The sequence below is a fragment of the Malus domestica genome, chromosome 01, assembly GCF_042453785.1.
Source record: "Malus domestica chromosome 01, GDT2T_hap1".
Lineage (NCBI taxonomy): Eukaryota > Viridiplantae > Streptophyta > Magnoliopsida > Rosales > Rosaceae > Malus > Malus domestica.
Genome location: NC_091661.1, coordinates 29593588 through 29612529, shown reverse-complemented (window position 1 = coordinate 29612529; position 18942 = coordinate 29593588). Strand labels below are relative to the sequence as shown.

Sequence of the window (18942 nt, the reverse complement as noted above, 5' to 3'; positions counted from 1 at the left end):
TTGGAGAATCTGCCTTTCTTCCGTTTCGTTGTTTCGGTAGAAAGAAAGTAGGATCAGCCCAGCAACGGTCTTCGAACCACCGGCGTCCGTTTGGCTCCGGCATCAAGCTTGCGTACAGAAAAGTGAGATAGGGAGAATGGAACGGAGAGAGAAGAAAACGAGGAGGGTGCTGGGTTTCATGGAGGTAGTGGTGGGCTGAGAAGGCGAAGAGATTTTTTAATGCGATGGAATGAGAAACCATACGCAATATGTAATTATATTTGATTCAGCGTTATTAGAGCATGTGAATTTGGGAGCAAATGTAAGGGAAAAGGATCCTTGTCGGATCTTTTTTTTGGGATCCAAGAGATTCTGTGATAATAATCGTTCATCGTATATCGTACAGTCAGTTTTTATTAAGTAGTATTTATATTTAATTACGGAATCCTCAGAAAAAGGATCTGATGAAGATCCTTTTCCGCAATCCAACGAGCAACACGTGTCATTGGCTAATGGATAAGTTAGGTTAACTGGTCGTCCGTTTGCGGGTGGAATAGTTGAATCTCCGTCACCAGAAAGTGCACATTCCACGTGGCGCACTTCAATCCTCTGCGTCCCCACTCAGAGTAACATTGTACTTGGAGTCAAAAGTGTCTTTTAGTAAAAGACAGAGGGCAGTACCGTCCTTGAAGTACAACTTCGTCAAGCTGCAGCTTTTTAACTGCCATGTTCTAACTTCTGCGCCTCTCGCAATACAGTTTCGTAAACACGTGGGTCTGAAGACCTTCCAAGCTTTTCACTCAGAGAGGGAGAGAGAGAGGGGGAGAGAGTGCGGCTCGTACTTCGGCGGTGGTCGCCCGGAAAATCAGTCTCCGGCGATGGCGGACCAGAACTCCGAGGAATGGCTCCCAGCTGGATGGACAGTGGAGGTCAAAGTTAGAAAAAACGGCAGAAGAGACAAGGTCTGAAAATTACACTCCTTTCTATCTTTTAACTTATTTATTTACTTCAAACCCTGATTAGGAAAATTAGTAGAACTGCAAGATCCTTAAGTAATTTTGGTAGTTAGTTAAGTTTAAGCTTAATTTTAATTCTGTAAGTTGGTAAAGAACCAATTTTTGTGCTTGTAAAAGAGTGGAGGAGGATTGGAAGTTTGGATTTTTGATACGAGCGATATTCTACTTTAAACTAATCTAAACTGCGGGGAAGGGGATTCGAGCACATCCGCAAAAGTTTGGACATTTAGTTGTAACGTTGAGGTGTGCATTTTAGATATGAACTTCGAACCAGACATTTCCTAGGTCTGTTCGATTTTAGGATTAAATCTGACACCTTTGCTTGCTGTTTTTGAATGTGTTACATGTGGAACATACTATGCTTCTCTGAGCTTTGTACTGTCGAATTTCGAAAGTTTCAGGTTCCTTAATTCGACATCAGTATTTATAGGGAACTACACTTGCAACTTGAAAGCTATTTTCGTTTCTCTGGACGATGTTTTGCGATAGATGATTTAGTAGAGGTGTTTGTAATTTGTGTTTGTTGCAGTATTACTACGAATCCTCAAGTGGACATAGATTTAGTTCCAGGGCGGAGGTATCTCGCTATCTCAGCACCTCCAAAACCAGTCGTGAAGACAAACAGAAAATTGAGGAGACTCTCAAGCGACCTTCAGATGATGTCCGTTGACTCAATCTTCTACTTATTATCTACATTTAGATGTTTAACATTGTCAGCTTTTACTAATTTAGATATGGAAACTTTAATTATTCAAGCATTTAGGTTGTAGTTGAGAAGACTGTAGCAGAAAGACTGCCTCCAGGATGGATCAAAGAAATCCGGATGACGAAAAAGGCTCGTAAGATTAGGAGAGACACGGTAATGAACTCTCTCTCTCTCTCTCTCTCTCTCTCTCTCTCTCTCTCTCTCTCTCTCTCTCTGCGAGTGAGTGTGTGCGCGTGCGCAGTATGGCCTTGTTAAGAGTTTCCATGAGCTTTGAGTTTCAAGCTCATTCCACTCATTCTCTTTATCATGGGTCATCCCTAAAGTTCACTCCTCCGTTGAATGATATTCTGTCTCTGTGCAGCATTATATTGCTCCTGTAAGTGAAAAAGTATTCCGCTCTCTCAGGGATGTGCATCGCTATCTTGAAAATGAGGAGCCAGGAAGGTTAAATGTCGAGCCGAGTGGCAGCAGTGATAAGGAATTGGAAGATGAAAAATCCTCTGTAAGTTACTACAAAATGGATTGTCTGGATTTTAAACGTTACTGTGCCTGCCATTAATTTTGATTGTGAGTAAAAATTATGATTTTCATCGATGTCTTTCCTTATTTGGATTGCTGCTGTAACCAAGAAACAGAAATTAGACAACGCAAGTTTGAACTTCAACGAGACAACGAAGGATGGAGAGATACTTAATTGTTCATGTAACGGAGAAGGCCTGCACCTTCCTGAACATACTTCTGATCAGAGTAATGTTCAAATTCACGTCTTATTTACAATCTCTTGGTATCATCCTTCATAGATATATTCCTTGTTCTTTCATCTTTTGTGGGATTCGAGACTGAAAATTGCCAGAAAGTTTTTTTTTTTTTTTTTTTTTTTTGTCTTGAAGATTTAGGTAAGTTTGATTGATTTCCTAGGCCAACCCTTATTCTGCAACGCTAAGTTAATAATCTTTTAACTGACATGAACCTGTGACATGCTGCAGGTGGGGTGGGCATTGAATTAGGCAGCTTAAATCCTTCAGAAGCCAAAGGTTCAGAGCAAAATGAACAAGACGGTGATTCCACAAAAAGTGAATGCATTTCAGCTCCTGCTGGTGGAGACCCGCCAGATAACCAATGCCTGGAAAGTGGGATGATAAAACATGAAATAAACCGTTCTGGCCTCTGCAAATCAAAGAACAAGAAAGAGCTTATCTTGCCTCGCCGTGCTTCAAAGCGACTAGCTGGAGTTGAAGTTGGTCCATTTCCAGAACTGAAAACAAGTATTCGAGCCCGTCGAGCTGCAACTGAACAGTCAGGGGAGGGAACGCGCCATACAACCGAAGGCCCGTCCCTTCCTGAACACAGTTCTGATCAGAGTAATGTTTAAATTTCACGTCTTGTTTACAATCCCTTGGTATTGTCCTTTCATATAGATATATTCCTTATTCTTTCCTCTTTCTTTTATGTGGGAGTGGGAGTTGAGACTCTGAAAATTGACTTAGTTATTTTCCTTTTTGTCGTTATGATTTAGGAAGTTCGACTGATTTCCAAGGCCAACCTTTTATTCTGCAACGCTAAGTTAATAAGCTTTTATCTGATACGAACTCACGACATGCTGCAGGTGAGGTGGGCAGCTTAAATCCTCCAGAATCCAAAGGTTCAGAGCAAAAAGAACAGGACTGTGATTCCACAAAAAATGAATGTATTTCAATTCCTGCAGGTGGAGGTCCGCCAGATAAGCAATGCCTGGAAACTGGTCTGATAAAACATGAAGGGAAAAAGACCCATCTTGACCTTTGCAAATCAAAGAACAAGATGGAGCCTATCGTTCCTCGCCGTGCTTCAATGAGACTAGCTGGAGTTGAAGCTGGTCCAGTTCCAGAAGTGAAACCAAGTACTCCAGCACGTCGATTTGCTGTTAAACAGTCAGGGGAGGGAGTACACCGTACAACTGAAGGTTCTTCCCTTGGTAATTTGCCTAGTTGTGCATTCCAGCAGCCTGATTATCATGAGGTTGAGCCAGAAAAGCATATTCAAAATGTGGAACAAGCAATTAATGGTGACGCTAAGCAAAGGTGTGCTTCTGTTTTCCCATTGGGGAGCCGAAGTAGCCCAGAAGAGCATGCAGGAAAACTTGAAACCGATTATAAGGCTGAAGAGAAGCCAGGACTTCAACCAGACTTACCTCTCGGCGATTTCTTCACGGATCCTTGCATTGCATTTGCAATAGAGACTCTCACTGGAATAGGTTTTGACAATGCCAGGAGCGATGGTGACCATTCTTCAGGAGGACTAACTACACCAAAAGATCATCATGGGGACATAGACAATAAGAGCAGTGGGAAGCAGGAAAGCGGCAACCTTTTTATTCCAGAACGCTGGGGGAAAGTTGGAAAGGATGATGATGCTGGACAGAAGTCAGGATCCCCTACTGAGTTGCCTTTTGGGGGTTCATGGCCCGATCCATGCATTGAATTTGCTATAAAAACTCTCACGGGTGCAATCCCAGTAGACTACGATCCGCACATCGAGGAATACTTTCAGCAGCAACTAAGCTCATCAAAAACTCAAGGAACAAGCGACTTGACCTTGAAAAATGTTGGTCTAGATAACTTCTGCCAAACGGATGATTTGTGCGAGCAGTTCTGTCATGCGGAGGTCCCTGTGCTTAAGAAACAAGCGCTTTCTGAACCTCGACACACCAGGAGCCGAAGTTTACACAGTTCCGGTGGATCAGATGTAAACCAAAAGGGGAGGCAGAGACACTGACTTCAACCCTTGTACAGCTCCTAGAACACTCTGTACCAACCCCCTTCCACGCCACCCCTAACCTTTTGTACTTCTCTCGTGCTGATCTTTTAGGAAGAGACCGCCTCGGTGAAGTTTCCGCCTGTTTGCATCTCTGTATGTGTAACCCCAGTGTCTGTAACTTTAGTACGAAGTATTGAAGCTATTTTTTCGTTGCATTGGCAAAGTGTTTGTTCACTAATTATGATTAAGATGGAAACATGTGAAGACTCCATTGATAAACCTGAGGCAAAGACCAGGGATAACTCAAGTTTTTATTTGCAAATTTTCACGGCCGGAATCGCCGTTTGCAGCTAAACTAGCAGAGATTATTATGCCAATGAACAGATATTGACTGATTTGCGCCCACGAAGAGAACCTCGTCTCCAACTTCCAACAACTTATCGAGAACCAAAACGAACTGGGAGAGGAAGGCATGCCCAGTCGATCTGATGGATTATCGTCGCCGCTCGAGGTAATACCAAACAGGCTCTAAGCTTTCTGATGATTCTCATCGTTAGATTTTGCCGTGCTTTGTGTGTACTACCGGTTCTGTTTCTTATCGTTTATGAGAGAAAGTTGCAACGGTGATATCGACACAAAATTCATACTCTGCAACTTGATTCGTAACAGCGTAATTCGCTCAATGATCCATACAGCAGGAAACAATAATTCAAAAACAAGATCCACAGAACAATAATTAGCAGCACACTAGGAGGAAGACAACAAGTGAAATCTTGATTTTTGTTTTTTACTTTGAATCATGTAGTAATTTAATTAGAATTCAAAAAGCCTGATTTATTTACACAATTGGTACAGAAGCAGAGCAAGGCAAGAAACCTGCATGTCGATTCATACATGCCATTCTAGGCAGAAGCCGGGCCTGCTCGGGCTCTCAGTGTTTCAGTTCTCTTGCTTCTCTCCATTACCTCCACCAACCACTCGACGCTTTCTTTAATCCCCATCCTGCAATCAAACGTCGATGTGCTTAGCTATTGCATTTTGTATTTTACGGCATCTCAGTGCTGAGAATTTTTTTTCAATGTGAAATGTGGTTCATCAAGTGACAAATTACCCTTTCCACGTTCGGAGCAAATAAAGAGTTAACTATCTGCCTATTTGGTGAAGCAATGGAGTCTAGAAAAGATCCACTTACCCATCGTATGCTGAAACAGCTTCAAACATAAAAACCCTTTCATCCAACTTTTTAAGATCCAGATATCGAGCAAGTTCCTCAGCTGACACAGAATCAGCAACATCCTGCAATTGCGAAGACATTTCAACAAAGTGACAAATAGGAGAGATTTATTGAGCATCTTGTTTTTTTTATCTTAATTAAAAAGCAGCTTAAATCAACATTACGGATGCCATAACTAGATTTCACATTACAAGATTTAAAATAAAAACCATATACAATAGAAAAAGATAGATGGCAGAGGAAATAACACATGGTTACATCAAATATAAAAAGAAAACAGTTCCATATATTAGGGACGATGATGCACAACAAATTACAACCCGACTACATAGATGTCACCCAATAAGGACTTAAGCACATGGATTTCTGCGTGTACATTCTGAAGAAAATGCAAAATTTATGAAACTTCTGTTTTAATAAGACATGCAAGCCAAAAAATTCTGAAAGATTCATCACTAGGTTGCTTGTGATTTTGTGCGGAGAACAATTTAGCCTCTCACCTGCTTGTTGGCCAAAATCAATAGAGGAGCTCCTTGCAAATCCTCATGCCGAAGAACTTTTTCTGGTTTTCAAAAGTAGTAATATCAGGGCAGTGCATCATGTAATTTTGTTATTCCTCAACTTTAATAGCTATACTATCATAGGATACGACAATTACAAACGTGGCAGAATATGCTCACAAGATTCAGCAATTGAACACCACCTACCTAATGCAGATTTTGAATCTTCAAAACGTGATGGACAAGTGGCATCAATTACAAAGACCACAGCATGTGCTTCTTCATAATATTTCTCCCAGATTGAGCGAAGACCAGGCTGACAGCAAAACAAACAACCCTTGTGACTGCCCATTTTAAAAATGAAAATTTATACTAGAGAAAGCGACTGATTCGCAACGCTTGGAGACTATATCAATCCTGGTACGTGATAACAATCTACTACTGCTAAACTAGTAATGTTTTCTAAGGAAAAGTACATCTAAATTTTGATGCTAGCAGCTTATGGTTTAGAATAAAGGAGTGAAAATCTATGTTAAACGAAAGAATACGAAAGATGAAATAAGATAAATGGCAAGGATATATTTCACATACCTGACCCCCTAGGTCCCAGAACACAAGTTTGGTATTTGATGCTTCAATACGACCAATATTTAGTCCCACAGTTGGAACAATTCGATCAGGAGGGAGACCCTCCAAGTTTGAGTACATTGACTTCAACTTCTCAAGCAAAGTCTACAAAGAAAAACCAGATTAAAAATTACATCTGATGTTTCTGAAAAATCGTTAAAAACTTGAAGAATAAAATCCACTAATGTGACCAAAGATAAAAGCATGTCAAAATGGCAACGAAAAGCACAATAACTAAAAGATTACAGGAAGATGTATTACCGTCTTCCCAGCCTTGTCGATTCCAAGAATGAGCACATGAAACTCCGTCTTACTGAACATATATTTCCATAGTCCGTAAAACAACGAAAACATCTCTGCCTAGTGTAATTTGTTGACTATTCTATCCCTACCAAGCTTCAAGTTCCTCCTCTGGAACCGATAACAACTTTATCTTCCTCAACCCTACGAAAATACCGCCTGAAACAGAATAAAAATGGCCAATCTTGTTACAAATATAAATTCCGAAATCTGAATGGAATTCGCACGCATTCAACACATTTTGCAGATTAACTTTCTCACTGTCCTCATCAATTCTAATTCCACTTCTCACATTGCACGCACTCAATAAAAACGGCCAATCTTTTTACAAATATAAAAGGACGAGCCCAAGCCAACAAGGCTCCCGCTTTGCGGGCAACATCTATCGTAGGCAGCCCTACCCTGCTTTGCAAATAGGCTGTTTTCATGACTCAAACCCTTGACCTTTCGGTCACAAAAGAGCAACATTTCCGTTGCGCCAAGGCTCGCCTTCCAATCTTGTCACAAATATACAATTCTAATTCCACTTATCACATTGCCGGAATCAACACAAGTTACAGAAATAAAAAACTTTTCCAGTTGCAGAACAACAACCAAATCCAATTCGCAAAATATTGACATCTTATTTAAATGAAGAACATCAACAACACATTAAAACAGCATAAAATTATAGCAAAAAAAAAAAAGAGATCTCCAACTAACCTCACAAAATAAGCCAACCCAGAAAGCTGTTCGACCCAAAAAATTAAAAAATATGAAAATTAACACGACCCAATTCCGTTCAGCCGTAAAATTCAGAGACAGAACCGGGTTTAATAAAATAATCCAGATCAACCAACAAATTTCACCTATGAAAGCAAAATCTCGAATTCTTACAGTCTGAGGGAAGAGCTGCTGCTACTCTTCTACGTACGCAATCGGGCCCCAAATAATAGCTTCTTCTTCTTCTCAAGCTCCAAACTCTCTCTATCTTATATTTTTATTTCCCAGATTTGTAATTACCTTTTACGTTTTTTTTTTTTTTAAGGAAAAGTAATAAACTTGAAATTTTTGGGTTTTAACGAAGGGAATTGTTATTAGCATTTCAAAAATCTAATTTTACACTTTTTTTTTATCTAATTATAGAAAGTTTGGAGTGCTAAGTGAGTTTTTTGGAATCATAATAACAATTTCCTTAACGAAAAGGATAAAAAAATGTTGTAAGTGAATAATATCATGGATGCTTTTTTAGAGTAAAAATGTGATTTTTTATTAAAATAAACCGTATCGGAAATGTTTTGTTAAAAAAAAATTTATTTATTTATTTTGTTAAACAAAAGATAGATTTATTATATCAGATATTAGATCAAAAAGTCAACGAACTTTGCAAAGACAACACTTCTCACCACACTGTTTTTGTTGTTATTGTTTTCTTATAAAAACAAAAAACAAAATATTGTTTTTTATTGCGTCAAATTTTTTTTAGTTGTTGTTGCGTCAATTATAACTCACAAATGTTATCTGCTTTTATGTTTGGTTACATTCTTTAAACTTATAAGTTAGATGTCTCATAAACGATTTTTTATGAATCAAGAAATAAATTTAACTAATTAAAATTATTTATTATGTGATTTAGCTAAATTCCTAATAAAAGTTATCTCTCTCATAAATTCAAGTCATAATTGAATCAAATTCCAAAAATCCTTGGCTGACGTGGTTAGATCATAGCGGTTGTAATTTGTATTTAACGGTCCGAGATATTCACACTCTTGAAAGCCCTTGGATGGCTTCAATCGATATTAAATGCTATTCGTTAGGGTAATTTAGTAAACCGGGAAAATTATAAAACCAGCAAACAAAAATTCGATTCAGCGCTTCGAACGAACGCTCAATTTCTCCGAAGGAAGTAAGAAGGTATCAAAATTTATATATATTTCCTGCTCTCTTCTTTTTCCTACTTTTAATTTGATTTTTGCGCTTAAATTTTCCCGGAAAACGCAGGAAAATGAAGGAAAAAGGAAATTTTCCGATCGTTTAACCAACTGTTGTTAGTCGACATGTTTCCGAAGGTTCATTTTCTTCGTTTTCGAAAGATTAGGTGGATTAGGGTTTTAATGCGCTATTGATCTGTGGCTGTATTGTATGTTGTTCTTGTTGTGCGTTTTTTTACTAGACGTGGATTAATTTGTGAGAAATTGAATTGAATTTTTCTGTTTTTTTAGGTTTTTAGGTTTTTGTATGTATATAATTCAATATCGTTAATGCAGTTTTGATGACCTAGTATGCGGTTGTGATTTGTTGTTATGCTTAATTTTGAGAATTTAACAGCGAATTTCGCGATTTTGTTTCAGAGAATTCGATTCAGTTGATCAGTTGCTTGTTGGTGTGCTTTTGCGGAATCAGCTGCTTAGCAAAATGAAGTAATTCAATCTGTCTCCTGCTGTTTTCGTTATACTTTTCGGGTTTGGTTTACGTTAAATTCTTAGAAATGTTGCATCAAGTCATGCTTTAGGAAATGGTTTCGGTTTTTGTAAAATTCTGCTTACTTTCTGTTTGTTATTAGATGGTTGGAGTTTATATGGGTATACTGATTTTAGATGTTGTTCATTGAGTGGCAGAGGCCGAGTTAGATGGGACGAGGCTAATATTGGAGAAATTGAAGCAAATAAACCTGTAAGGCAGAAAATTACTGAGCCGAAGACGCCATACCACCCCATGATGACCGATGATGAGTATGGTATGTGGGTTTCCGTCAACTGTATATGCATGAATCCCGTGTTTTTACTTATCTTCTAAGTTTTGATGATTATACCTTTTCATATGGTAAAGCTTCATTCATTGTAGGTTCTCAATACTTGTTTCCTGAAAAAGGAAAATGGTCTCTTGTATGTTGAAACTTATCATTTCCGATGGCACTATAATCTTGGCAGGATCACTGTCTCCTATGCGGGGCGGTACCTTCGATGATTGTGTTGGTGATGCAGATCATGCAGAAGCAATACGAACTGCTTTGAGTGATGTGGCGTCATCAAGTAGAAAGAGCACCCAACGGTCTACTGGCTGGACATCATCTGAGGATGAGGCCGATACTATGGAACAAGATGATGAAGGTCTTCACTCATCTCCTTTTCTTTTTTCCCCTTAAGTTTAACTCTTTTGATCAGCATTTGTTACGACTTACGACTTTTCACTACATTTCAATACAGTCGACTGATTAGTTTCATATTTTAGTCATCCACTGCTTAGAATACTAATACAACTGGATCGATACATGGATATGATTGAAGTTGCATCAGATGATATTAATTTACTTCGTGTAAAGGGTGGTTTGGGAGTGAGGTGCTTAAAAAAAAGCATCCATGAAAAAAAGTTGTGAGGGTTTTAGGTGTTTGGTAAACTGAAAAAAAAAGTTATTTTGGAAGTTGCTGTGAGAATAAGCTGAAATTAAAGGCAAAAAGTGAAGCTGCTATTTGCAGCTTTGGAAAACTGGCTTTTTTTCAAAGCACACGGAGCTACGGTGCTCCTTTAATGAAAAGACCCACTATTTGCTTTTTTTTTCCAAAAGCATTTTTACAAAAAAGTTTACCAAACACTTTGCTGATTTATTTTACAGCCGCTTATTCTCACAGCAGCTTTCTTTCAAAGCACAGCAATACCAAACCAGCCCTAAAACACATGATATAAGATCCCAATGAACATATTTAGAGGTTTATTATTCATCTGCCAACAATCCTCTTCTAGTTCTCATTTCCCCAGTTCATAAAATCGGGCATATTTTCAAATTCTTCTACCGCTCAGTTACATTTATACTATTCATCTGCCAACAATCCTGTACTGACTTGCGGCTGTCTATTCTGCCTTCTTGCTGTCGGACTTTGCCAGATTCCGAGAAAAGCAAGAGTTTTAGGGAGCACAGAAGAGCCCATTATGATGAATTCCAGAAAGTAAAAGAACTCAGGCGGAAAGCTTCTTTGCTCGACGATGAAGAAGAGGACGAGGATGAGAATGTTGACATGGATAAGAAGGAGAAGAAATCTGGTTCCTCTTCGTTAACTGCCGGTGTCAAAGAAATAGATATCGACGAAGATGGTACCTCATCAACCAAAAACTCTTCCGTACCTCCGGCGAATGGCGCTTAGAAGATCAAGCCAAAGCTAAGACTTCCCTTGATCATTTCACTGACATTTGGATTACAGTTTTCGGTTCCTTCTCGATAAGAATATATGCTCATCTGACTGCAATTTGTATCTTTTTATTAAGCTTTTTGTTTGTAAATAGTTCAACTTTATTTACTTTTCATAAAACAATGTCCGAGCAAGTGTCCTTCTACCACACCACAGTGGTGGAGAGGAACGACGCCTTTGCATGACAGGAGGGTTTAATCCTCGTCAGTGGCAAACTGATTCTAACTTCACGACAATATCGCTCAACTCAAAAAAAAAAAAAAAAAAAAAAAAGACGAGAGATATTTTTGTTTAAATGCTGACGTGTCACTTAGTGGCAACACCTCACTCGCATATTTAGCTCACACTGATCACTACTCTCTTATCCCTTGAGGCTGAGACCAATGGCTTCAGAGCTTGCTTTCCAAATTTGCAGCCACTTAGCCTCTATCTTCACCGTGCCGACCCACCCGTACCCGCCGGTCCTCGACCTTTTGGTCACCGAGCTCTCTTCCACCGCCGCTCGAAACGGCCGCGTCTTCCTCTATGGGGTTGGCCGAGAGGGCCTAATGGTGAAGGCCTTGTGCATGCGCCTTTCCCACTTAGGCCTCTCGGCCCACATGGTGTTCGACATGACCACTCCCCCAATCACAGCTGCCGATCTACTCATTGCCTCAGCCGGCCCAGGTGGGTTTTTCACTGTGGATGCACTTTGCTCCGTTGCTCGATCGAACGGAGGTCGAGTCCTGCTGCTGACGGCCCAGCCGGAGACCGGATCGTGCGTGAAGCACGCGAGTGTGGTGGGCTATGTGCCAGCGCAGACGATGGCGAATGATGCAGGTGGTGATGGGGATGTGATGAAATCTCGGCCGTTGCTTCCGATGGGGAGCGTGTATGAGGGGGCTTTGTTTGTGTTGTTTGAGATGGTGGTGTATAAGTTGGGTGAGGTTTTGGGTCAGAGCCCTGAAGCCGTACGAGCTCGCCACACCAACCTCGAGTGACCGCGATTACCTGATGAATGTGGGCCCATCATGGGCTCTCTTTTTCTCTTCTGTTGAAATTATGGGCCTTAGAGGCCCAACAGAATGTAAATTAAAATAATAAATGATAATAAAGTTTTTCTATCTTTCTAGCTCCAGCTACAACGGACAAGGTTCCTTTCCGGATCCTCTTTGTAGGGATCCGGTGATCAATCAATTATATTCGTTCATCGTACATTGTATGATTAAAAATTATTTTAAATTTTAAATTGAATATAAATTGTACCTAACGAAAATTGATCGCACGATGTACGATAAATGAAAACGATTGATTGATTATTCGAATCCCTACAAAGACGATCCTACTCCCAACTACAACATTTCGTTTTATTTATAATCGAATTGAATAGACAACACAAATAAAAGACATAACTAAACAAAAGATGAATGGAAAAGAAAAAAAAAAGATGATGTGCGTTTATTATTTTCTGTAGAATATATATCTAATGATGGGAACGAATTCTTGACCTTGACCTTCATCACCCGTATTTTAGTTTCATACCAATTTATGTAACAAAATATTGAATAATAAGGGGTCGGAAGATTCAGAACTAGGGGCGGCAATGGGTCATGGTCGTGTTTATATTTGGGTTGATTACGACCATTCTCTAATACAAAATTCATATAATTCATAAAAACCACGTCAATCGAGTTCTTTTTTTTTTCTCTTTCAATTTTCACAACCCGTTGCTAGGGGTTGGGTCAGAGTTAGTCGGGTTCTAATCATGATAATCAATATCTAATTGTGTAATCGTCCTATGCTTATTGAATGATTAGTTTCAAAATTGTCGTGTCTGAAATTATCGCTCCTCAGATTGTACATCAACAAGGCCCACTTGGGACCCAATTGGAGTATGGTAAGCATGTTAATATCTTAAAGGGTGCATTTTTGCTCGCCATTATAATTATGACGTATACTCACCATACACCTAATTATCAGCTACATGTATCCTTTTACTTAACTCTAATTAACTTTCATATTAAATGTTACTTTTTCAATTGGAAACTGTTATTAGCACTTCAAAAATCTCATTATGCACTCTCATAAGTGCATTTTTTTTTTAATTATAGAAAATTTGGAATACCAATAACAATTCCCTTTCAACTTTGAAAAAAAATTAACTAAAATGACACGTGGTAAATGATTAGATTTATAGTAAACACGTGAAAAAAGTTAACATTAGGATGGTGCGCAAAAATACTCCATATCTCAAAAGGGACATGTAGAGATATTTTCGTAATTTAACTCTTCCTAGTCCTAGTCGTACCGTCTTTAATCATCCCAAAATATCTGTCGGAGCCCATAAGTTGTGTTGGTCATATAAAGTTCATTTGACCAAAAATATAAAACGTATAAAGTTGTGTTAGATATTTTGCTCTACCAATAAAACCTCTCTGTAGATATTTTCAGCCACGTGCTCCCTCTGTGTACCTCCTCGACTGCAGAAAAGCTTCGTACTCGCGTTACTAGCCCCGTCGACCCTTCGTTTTCCATCTCCTTTCTTGTTGGAAATTCTATTTTTTTGATAATCTAGTTGTTGGGCACTTGGGGTAGGCTAACGTGGACCACTCTTTAAATTCTCCCAAGCCTAGAGATATTAATATATCTATTTTTTATGAAACTTTAACGAAAAGCTTCTGGTACGGTTTATTTTAACAAAAAAAATCATATTTTTATACTAAAAAGTTAATCCTAGTACTATTTGCTTTACCCATCATTTTGTCTTCTTCATTTAGGTACATTAAATTCATTATAATACATTTTGTCTTCTTCATTTAGGTACATTAAATTCATTATAATACATTTCGATGCATATATTTTGGTACAAATATTTCGATACAAACATTTAGGTACATTAATTCAATATAATACATTTCGATACTAACATTTAGATGCATACATTTTGGTACACACATTTATGTACATTAATTTAATATAATACATTTCGGTGCATACATTTCGGTACATACATTTCGGTGCTAACATTTAAATACATTAGTTCAATATAATACATTTCGGTGCACACATTTATGTATATTTATTGAATCTTTCAAGTTTGAAGAATGTTAAATAAAATTAATAAATTAAAAAACTCTTTTTTTTGTCAAAAAAAAATTAAAATTTGTATGTTAATAAATTTAAATATTTAATGGGAGACATTAAATAAAATGCACACATCAAAGGATTATAATCAATATGTAATCTAACACAATGTTTATTTTAAATTTCAATCTTCTTAAAGGATTAAAGTTAAAAAATCCCATTTTTATAAGCGGTTTGAATTATTTTAAAACGAGCCATAAATCTTTAAAGTTATTTGTATGAATTCTGTCCATTTTAGTCTTCCTTCTCAGACTCATTATTTGTTTTTTTTAAGATATCGTGTTTCAAAGCATTGCTCCAATATCTTAAAATGAATATCGTGTTGAATTTTCACTCATAAAAATATCATTTAGTCGATTAATTTTTTAATAAATTAATTGAATTGCAGTCCACTAATTAGTAGTCCAAATATCTTTCCAAAGAATAATAGATCCTACACACACAAAATCTAAATTTGTTACGATTAATATCTCTGGAGAGAGTCGGGATATTTGAATAGTGATATTTTGATGAGCCAAACACATGTCGCCCGAGGAGAGCGAGTAGGTTACTTTCTATTCCTCCAAACACTCAGATAGATTTTTAGTGTGTCTGAAACACGACAGTATTTTCCCTTTCGAAAATAAATAATATTAAATATCAAACAAGCAAACCTATAACAATATCTCAAAACATATGCTCTATATATAATATCATATATATAAATATATACTCACACATAGTATGTTTTAGTATTGCAGCTTCGATGGGTCTCTAACCTACCCCTTCAAAATTTTCAATCATCCAACAGCGCGGCCAGTGGCTATAACCTAGCTCCAAACCTCCGTGGCTGGTGGCTGAATTAAGATCGGAACTAGTAAGAATGGAGTTGTTGAACAGTAGGTCGTGGACGAACGAGAAGCACGTCAAGTTTTTGAACAGCATGGAGGAATCCTTCGTGCGTGCCATGTTTGAGAAGAAGAAGGATCACCGTCGTCCTCCTCGTCTCGACCGGTACTTTCCGGACACCTCTGACTCAACCCTAGATCTCAAAACCAGCAGCAGAATTTCCAAAAACCATAACTCTTCACAAGGTAATTTATTCAAGGAAAAATTACTTTCCATCCTGATTTTTCCTACTCTATTGACTAAAATTTTATTTATTTTCAATTTTTATCAAATCCTTAGATTTTAATAAATACCATTAATTATTTTAATAATAAAATATTTTTTATTTCTAAATATATTCATTTAGTGTTAGAAACGTGATATTTGTTATATTTATATTCATGGCTAAAATTTTTATCATATATTTTTATTTTGTAGTTTGTATCCATTTTTTATTTGCAACCTTTTTTTTTTTTTAATTTATACCAATTTTCTTTTCAATTTTAATTTGTACTCATTTATTAATTCTTTTTTGTGCTCATAATTTTTAAACTTTTATTTGTATTCGTATTCGTATTCATATTTTTAATTTATTTGTACCCATTTTTAATTTAGCTAAATGTACCCATGCTAATTATATATATTTATTTTATCCTTTAAAATATGTTAATAATTATGTAGGTACATTATTTTTTTGCTATAATTTTTGTGAAGAACAATATTACTCTAAAATTGATTTTTAAGTATTTATGGTATTTAAAAATATTATTTGAATTTGTTTAAATTTCATAGTTTGTGAAACATTAAATGCATAAATGCATGAATTAAATGGATTTGGATCCTCGCCGGATCCCCTCCTGGGAATCCTAGAGATCAACAAACACGGACCGTTGATAAAAAATCATGCGGTCCCAATTAAATGTTTTTTATATTTTTAAAAATAAAACAGAATCGTTTTGCGTGAAAAATATAAAAAATATAAAAATTATGGCAGCACGATTTTTGATCAGCGGTCCGTGTTCGTTGATTCCTAGGATCACAGGGAGAGGATCCGGCGAGGATCCAAATCCTTAAATATCTTAAATAAGGCTAAAGACCTCGATCAAAATTTTAAACAAACAAGATTTTAGTCTAACGATTAGATTGATTAGGAGCCGGAACAAAAATGATTCTTAATTCAATATTATAGAAATTGAATTTATATGCGTTTAATATATATATGGCTCTATATATAAACAGCACCTAAACAAAATAGTGAACGTAAAATGTTTAAAAAACAAAAACTGTAAATGCAAGTCGAATATGGATTTTGAGTATTATTATTTTGAGAACTATTGATTAGATTAGAGCTCAGTCATCTGCTAATAAGATGTGGCTGAATTTCTAGGACTCGAATTTTCTGTAATAACCATTTGAGCTATTTTTTGGGTGATCCACGGCCACCCCTTATGTTACAAAAAAAATGCAGATCGAATATACCTTGTGATATTTTGAGATGCGGTGCAAGTAAGAAGCTATGTGATTTATTCTGCTAATTTTCGTTTAGTAGTTTTCTTAGTGGTAATAAAAAGTACTTATTCGGTTAATGATATTTGGTCTAGGTGGCAGAATGGGCGGTAGATGTCATAAAAGATCGAGGATGTTATCATCTCAGCCGTCCATTGCATCACAAGATCAGGTTGGCAATTAACACTGAAATTAGTAATGCTATTTACAGTTTTACACACATTTTAACAAACATTTAACTGATAGAATGCCGTCACTAAATACTATGGTCTGATGGAATTCATTTTCATTTAGAAATGAGAGGTCTTAGGTTCGAATCTCGTGGATGGTGAATTCGATATCAAATTAGGTTGTCCATTGTATGGCCTAGCCGAACTCCTCCTCTCCTTAGAGTAAAAATATCGATATACTAAATATATATATATATATATATATATATATATATAAATCACTTTGTAAAAATCATCTCTAAAAAAATGAATTAAAGTTAAGGTCATTTAGTCAATATATTGTAGCACTTTGTAAAAATCATCTCTAAAAAAATGAATTAAAGTTAAGGTCATTTAGTCAATTTATTGTAGCAAATACATTGACGGTTCGTTATGTTTTTACCAATTTTGTTCTTTATTATATTATTCGATGACTAAACGATTTTAATTTTAATTAATTTTAAAGTAATTAGAAACTCCTACTCATATTTGAGTAACAAAATATTATTCCAACTCATAAATACCATTTGATTAAGTATGTGGGTTGATCTTTTCTTAATTAATTGCGTGTCCCCGCCGCAGGTGGTCCCACAGATTAAGATCAGAACGGTTGATGATAAAGATGAAATAGAGCACCACAAAGCACCTCAGCTGGCACGGTCTGCACCTATCAACTAAGAACTGAGATCATCCATCCATGGATATAGAAAAACTTTTAGTGTGATCGGTATACGAAGTGGTACACCACGTGTCATTATATAAATGGTGAGATATGTATGTTAAAATGTTAATAACTTAAAAAATAAAATTTCTCACCACTTATATAAAAATACGTGATGTATCTTCTATGTTCTGATCACAATGAAAAATTTCTCTATAAATATGATTAGTTCTTGCTAATGTTAATCTTATAATTATTAATTATTTCTAGGGTTTTCTTTTATTTGGGGGAAACGATAGCGATGGTGTAATTGATTTTTTGGCGACAAAAGGTTGCATTAATTTGGTGATGGGTTAGGGAACCTTTCAAGGAAAGAAGAGAAAAAGGACAATAAGAAAGGACAAGGATTGTCTACCCTCCATTTTCGGTACCCTCCTGTTTTGTGTTATTACTGTTAAGCCACATCAACATTTTATATTATTTTTTATAGATATAATAAGACAACAGGCATTCCACAGTTACGTCGAATCCTTATGAAAATAGATATAATAAGACAAAAATAAATAGTAATATAAAATGTTGACGTTGTTTAACCGTAACCACACAAACAGGAGGGCACCAGAAGTGGAGGGCAGACAATCCTTGTCCAATAAGAAATCGGTCAAGAATAGTACCAAATCTTGAATTGAGATCCTCTTCTCATATCTGAGTCCAGATACGAACCACTCATTTTAAATTGTATAGAGACCGTTAAACCAACACACTGGTCCATCTCAAGCAAATTAGAAGTTCAGATCTCTCCCTTGAACATACCGGATTTCTGAGTTTTCTGATTACGACTTCTAAATTCGAAGAGAATCTCAATTCTCGATTCTCAAATCTTTGACGAATCTAATCTTTTAGTATATAGTTGGGTGAATTTAACTTGGACAGAGATTTTTATCATTGGATGTGTGTTGTGTGAATTGATCAACATACAATGGGGAGATTACATAATTTAAAGTGTATTTGTGTAAGATGTTCATGAATATTAATTAATTTGTATAATAATTTTCCATTGCTTTGTTTCCATAATTCATTGAAATGGAATTTCTTAATTCATGGAGAGTTATGTATGGATTTAGTCATTGCATCACTTGTACGGTTTATTCACGACTTATACACCAACATGCAAATTATGACATGCCATGTAACCTCACTTTTAAGAGAAATTTTTAGTTGTTACGGGAATAAGGGTGGTACACCACGTGTTTTTATATAAGTGGTGGAAAATTTTATTTTTTAAGTTATTAACTTTTTAACACATATATCTTAT

The 18942-nt window shown here is 36.6% G+C and overlaps 5 protein-coding genes across 14 annotated transcripts; 4 read left to right on the top strand and 1 right to left on the bottom strand.

Moving 5' to 3' along the window:
• The first annotated feature begins 525 nt into the window (after positions 1-525).
• On the top strand, positions 526-4652 carry LOC103441353 (methyl-CpG-binding domain-containing protein 13-like). Of its 4 annotated transcripts, none has more exons than XM_029103754.2 (7): positions 526-941; positions 1525-1656; positions 1759-1854; positions 2063-2203; positions 2331-2448; positions 2688-3062; positions 3308-4652. In XM_029103754.2, exons 1-7 carry the CDS (start codon positions 858-860, stop codon positions 4453-4455), a joined length of 2094 nt encoding a protein of 697 aa, XP_028959587.1. In that variant the 5' UTR covers positions 526-857; the 3' UTR covers positions 4456-4652. The 4 variants fall into 4 exon arrangements, with proteins under 4 accessions (XP_028959587.1, XP_028959589.1, XP_070682857.1 ...); XM_029103756.2 differs by having other exon boundaries at positions 727-941; positions 2337-2448; XM_070826756.1 differs by having other exon boundaries at positions 729-941; positions 1752-1854; positions 2337-2448.
• A 551-nt stretch (positions 4653-5203) lies between these two features.
• On the bottom strand, positions 5204-8104 carry LOC103440524 (uncharacterized). 4 transcript variants are annotated; one of them, XM_029103763.2, is made up of 8 exons: positions 7975-8065; positions 7801-7826; positions 7060-7257; positions 6763-6903; positions 6379-6487; positions 6172-6233; positions 5630-5733; positions 5204-5439 (listed from the first exon to the last, which is right to left on the bottom strand). In XM_029103763.2, exons 3-8 carry the CDS (start codon positions 7150-7152, stop codon positions 5340-5342), a joined length of 609 nt encoding a protein of 202 aa, XP_028959596.1. In that variant the 5' UTR covers positions 7153-7257; positions 7801-7826; positions 7975-8065; the 3' UTR covers positions 5204-5339. The 4 variants fall into 4 exon arrangements, with proteins under 4 accessions (XP_028959596.1, XP_070682862.1, XP_008377444.1 ...); XM_070826761.1 differs by having other exon boundaries at positions 7947-8022; XM_008379222.4 differs by lacking the exon at positions 7801-7826 and having other exon boundaries at positions 7975-8104.
• Positions 8105-8864: 760 nt separating this feature from the next.
• Positions 8865-12366, top strand: LOC103440533 (protein phosphatase inhibitor 2-like). Of its 4 annotated transcripts, none has more exons than XM_008379235.4 (6): positions 8919-8991; positions 9079-9146; positions 9429-9497; positions 9690-9814; positions 10008-10187; positions 10960-12366. In XM_008379235.4, exons 3-6 carry the CDS (start codon positions 9493-9495, stop codon positions 11214-11216), a joined length of 567 nt encoding a protein of 188 aa, XP_008377457.1. In that variant the 5' UTR covers positions 8919-8991; positions 9079-9146; positions 9429-9492; the 3' UTR covers positions 11217-12366. The 4 variants fall into 4 exon arrangements, with proteins under 4 accessions (XP_008377464.1, XP_008377451.1, XP_008377457.1 ...); XM_008379249.4 differs by having other exon boundaries at positions 8921-8991; positions 9696-9814; XM_008379242.4 differs by lacking the exon at positions 9079-9146 and having other exon boundaries at positions 8865-8991; positions 9696-9814.
• On the top strand, positions 11645-12366 carry LOC103440558 (uncharacterized). Its single transcript, XM_008379257.4, has one exon. It carries the CDS (start codon positions 11645-11647, stop codon positions 12239-12241), a length of 597 nt encoding a protein of 198 aa, XP_008377479.1. The 3' UTR covers positions 12242-12366.
• Positions 12367-14985: 2619 nt separating this feature from the next.
• Positions 14986-18155, top strand: LOC108173144 (uncharacterized). The gene is made up of 3 exons (XM_029103734.2): positions 14986-15457; positions 16853-16929; positions 17549-18155. Exons 1-3 carry the CDS (start codon positions 15247-15249, stop codon positions 17642-17644), a joined length of 384 nt encoding a protein of 127 aa, XP_028959567.1. The 5' UTR covers positions 14986-15246; the 3' UTR covers positions 17645-18155.
• The last annotated feature ends 787 nt before the right edge of the window (positions 18156-18942 follow it).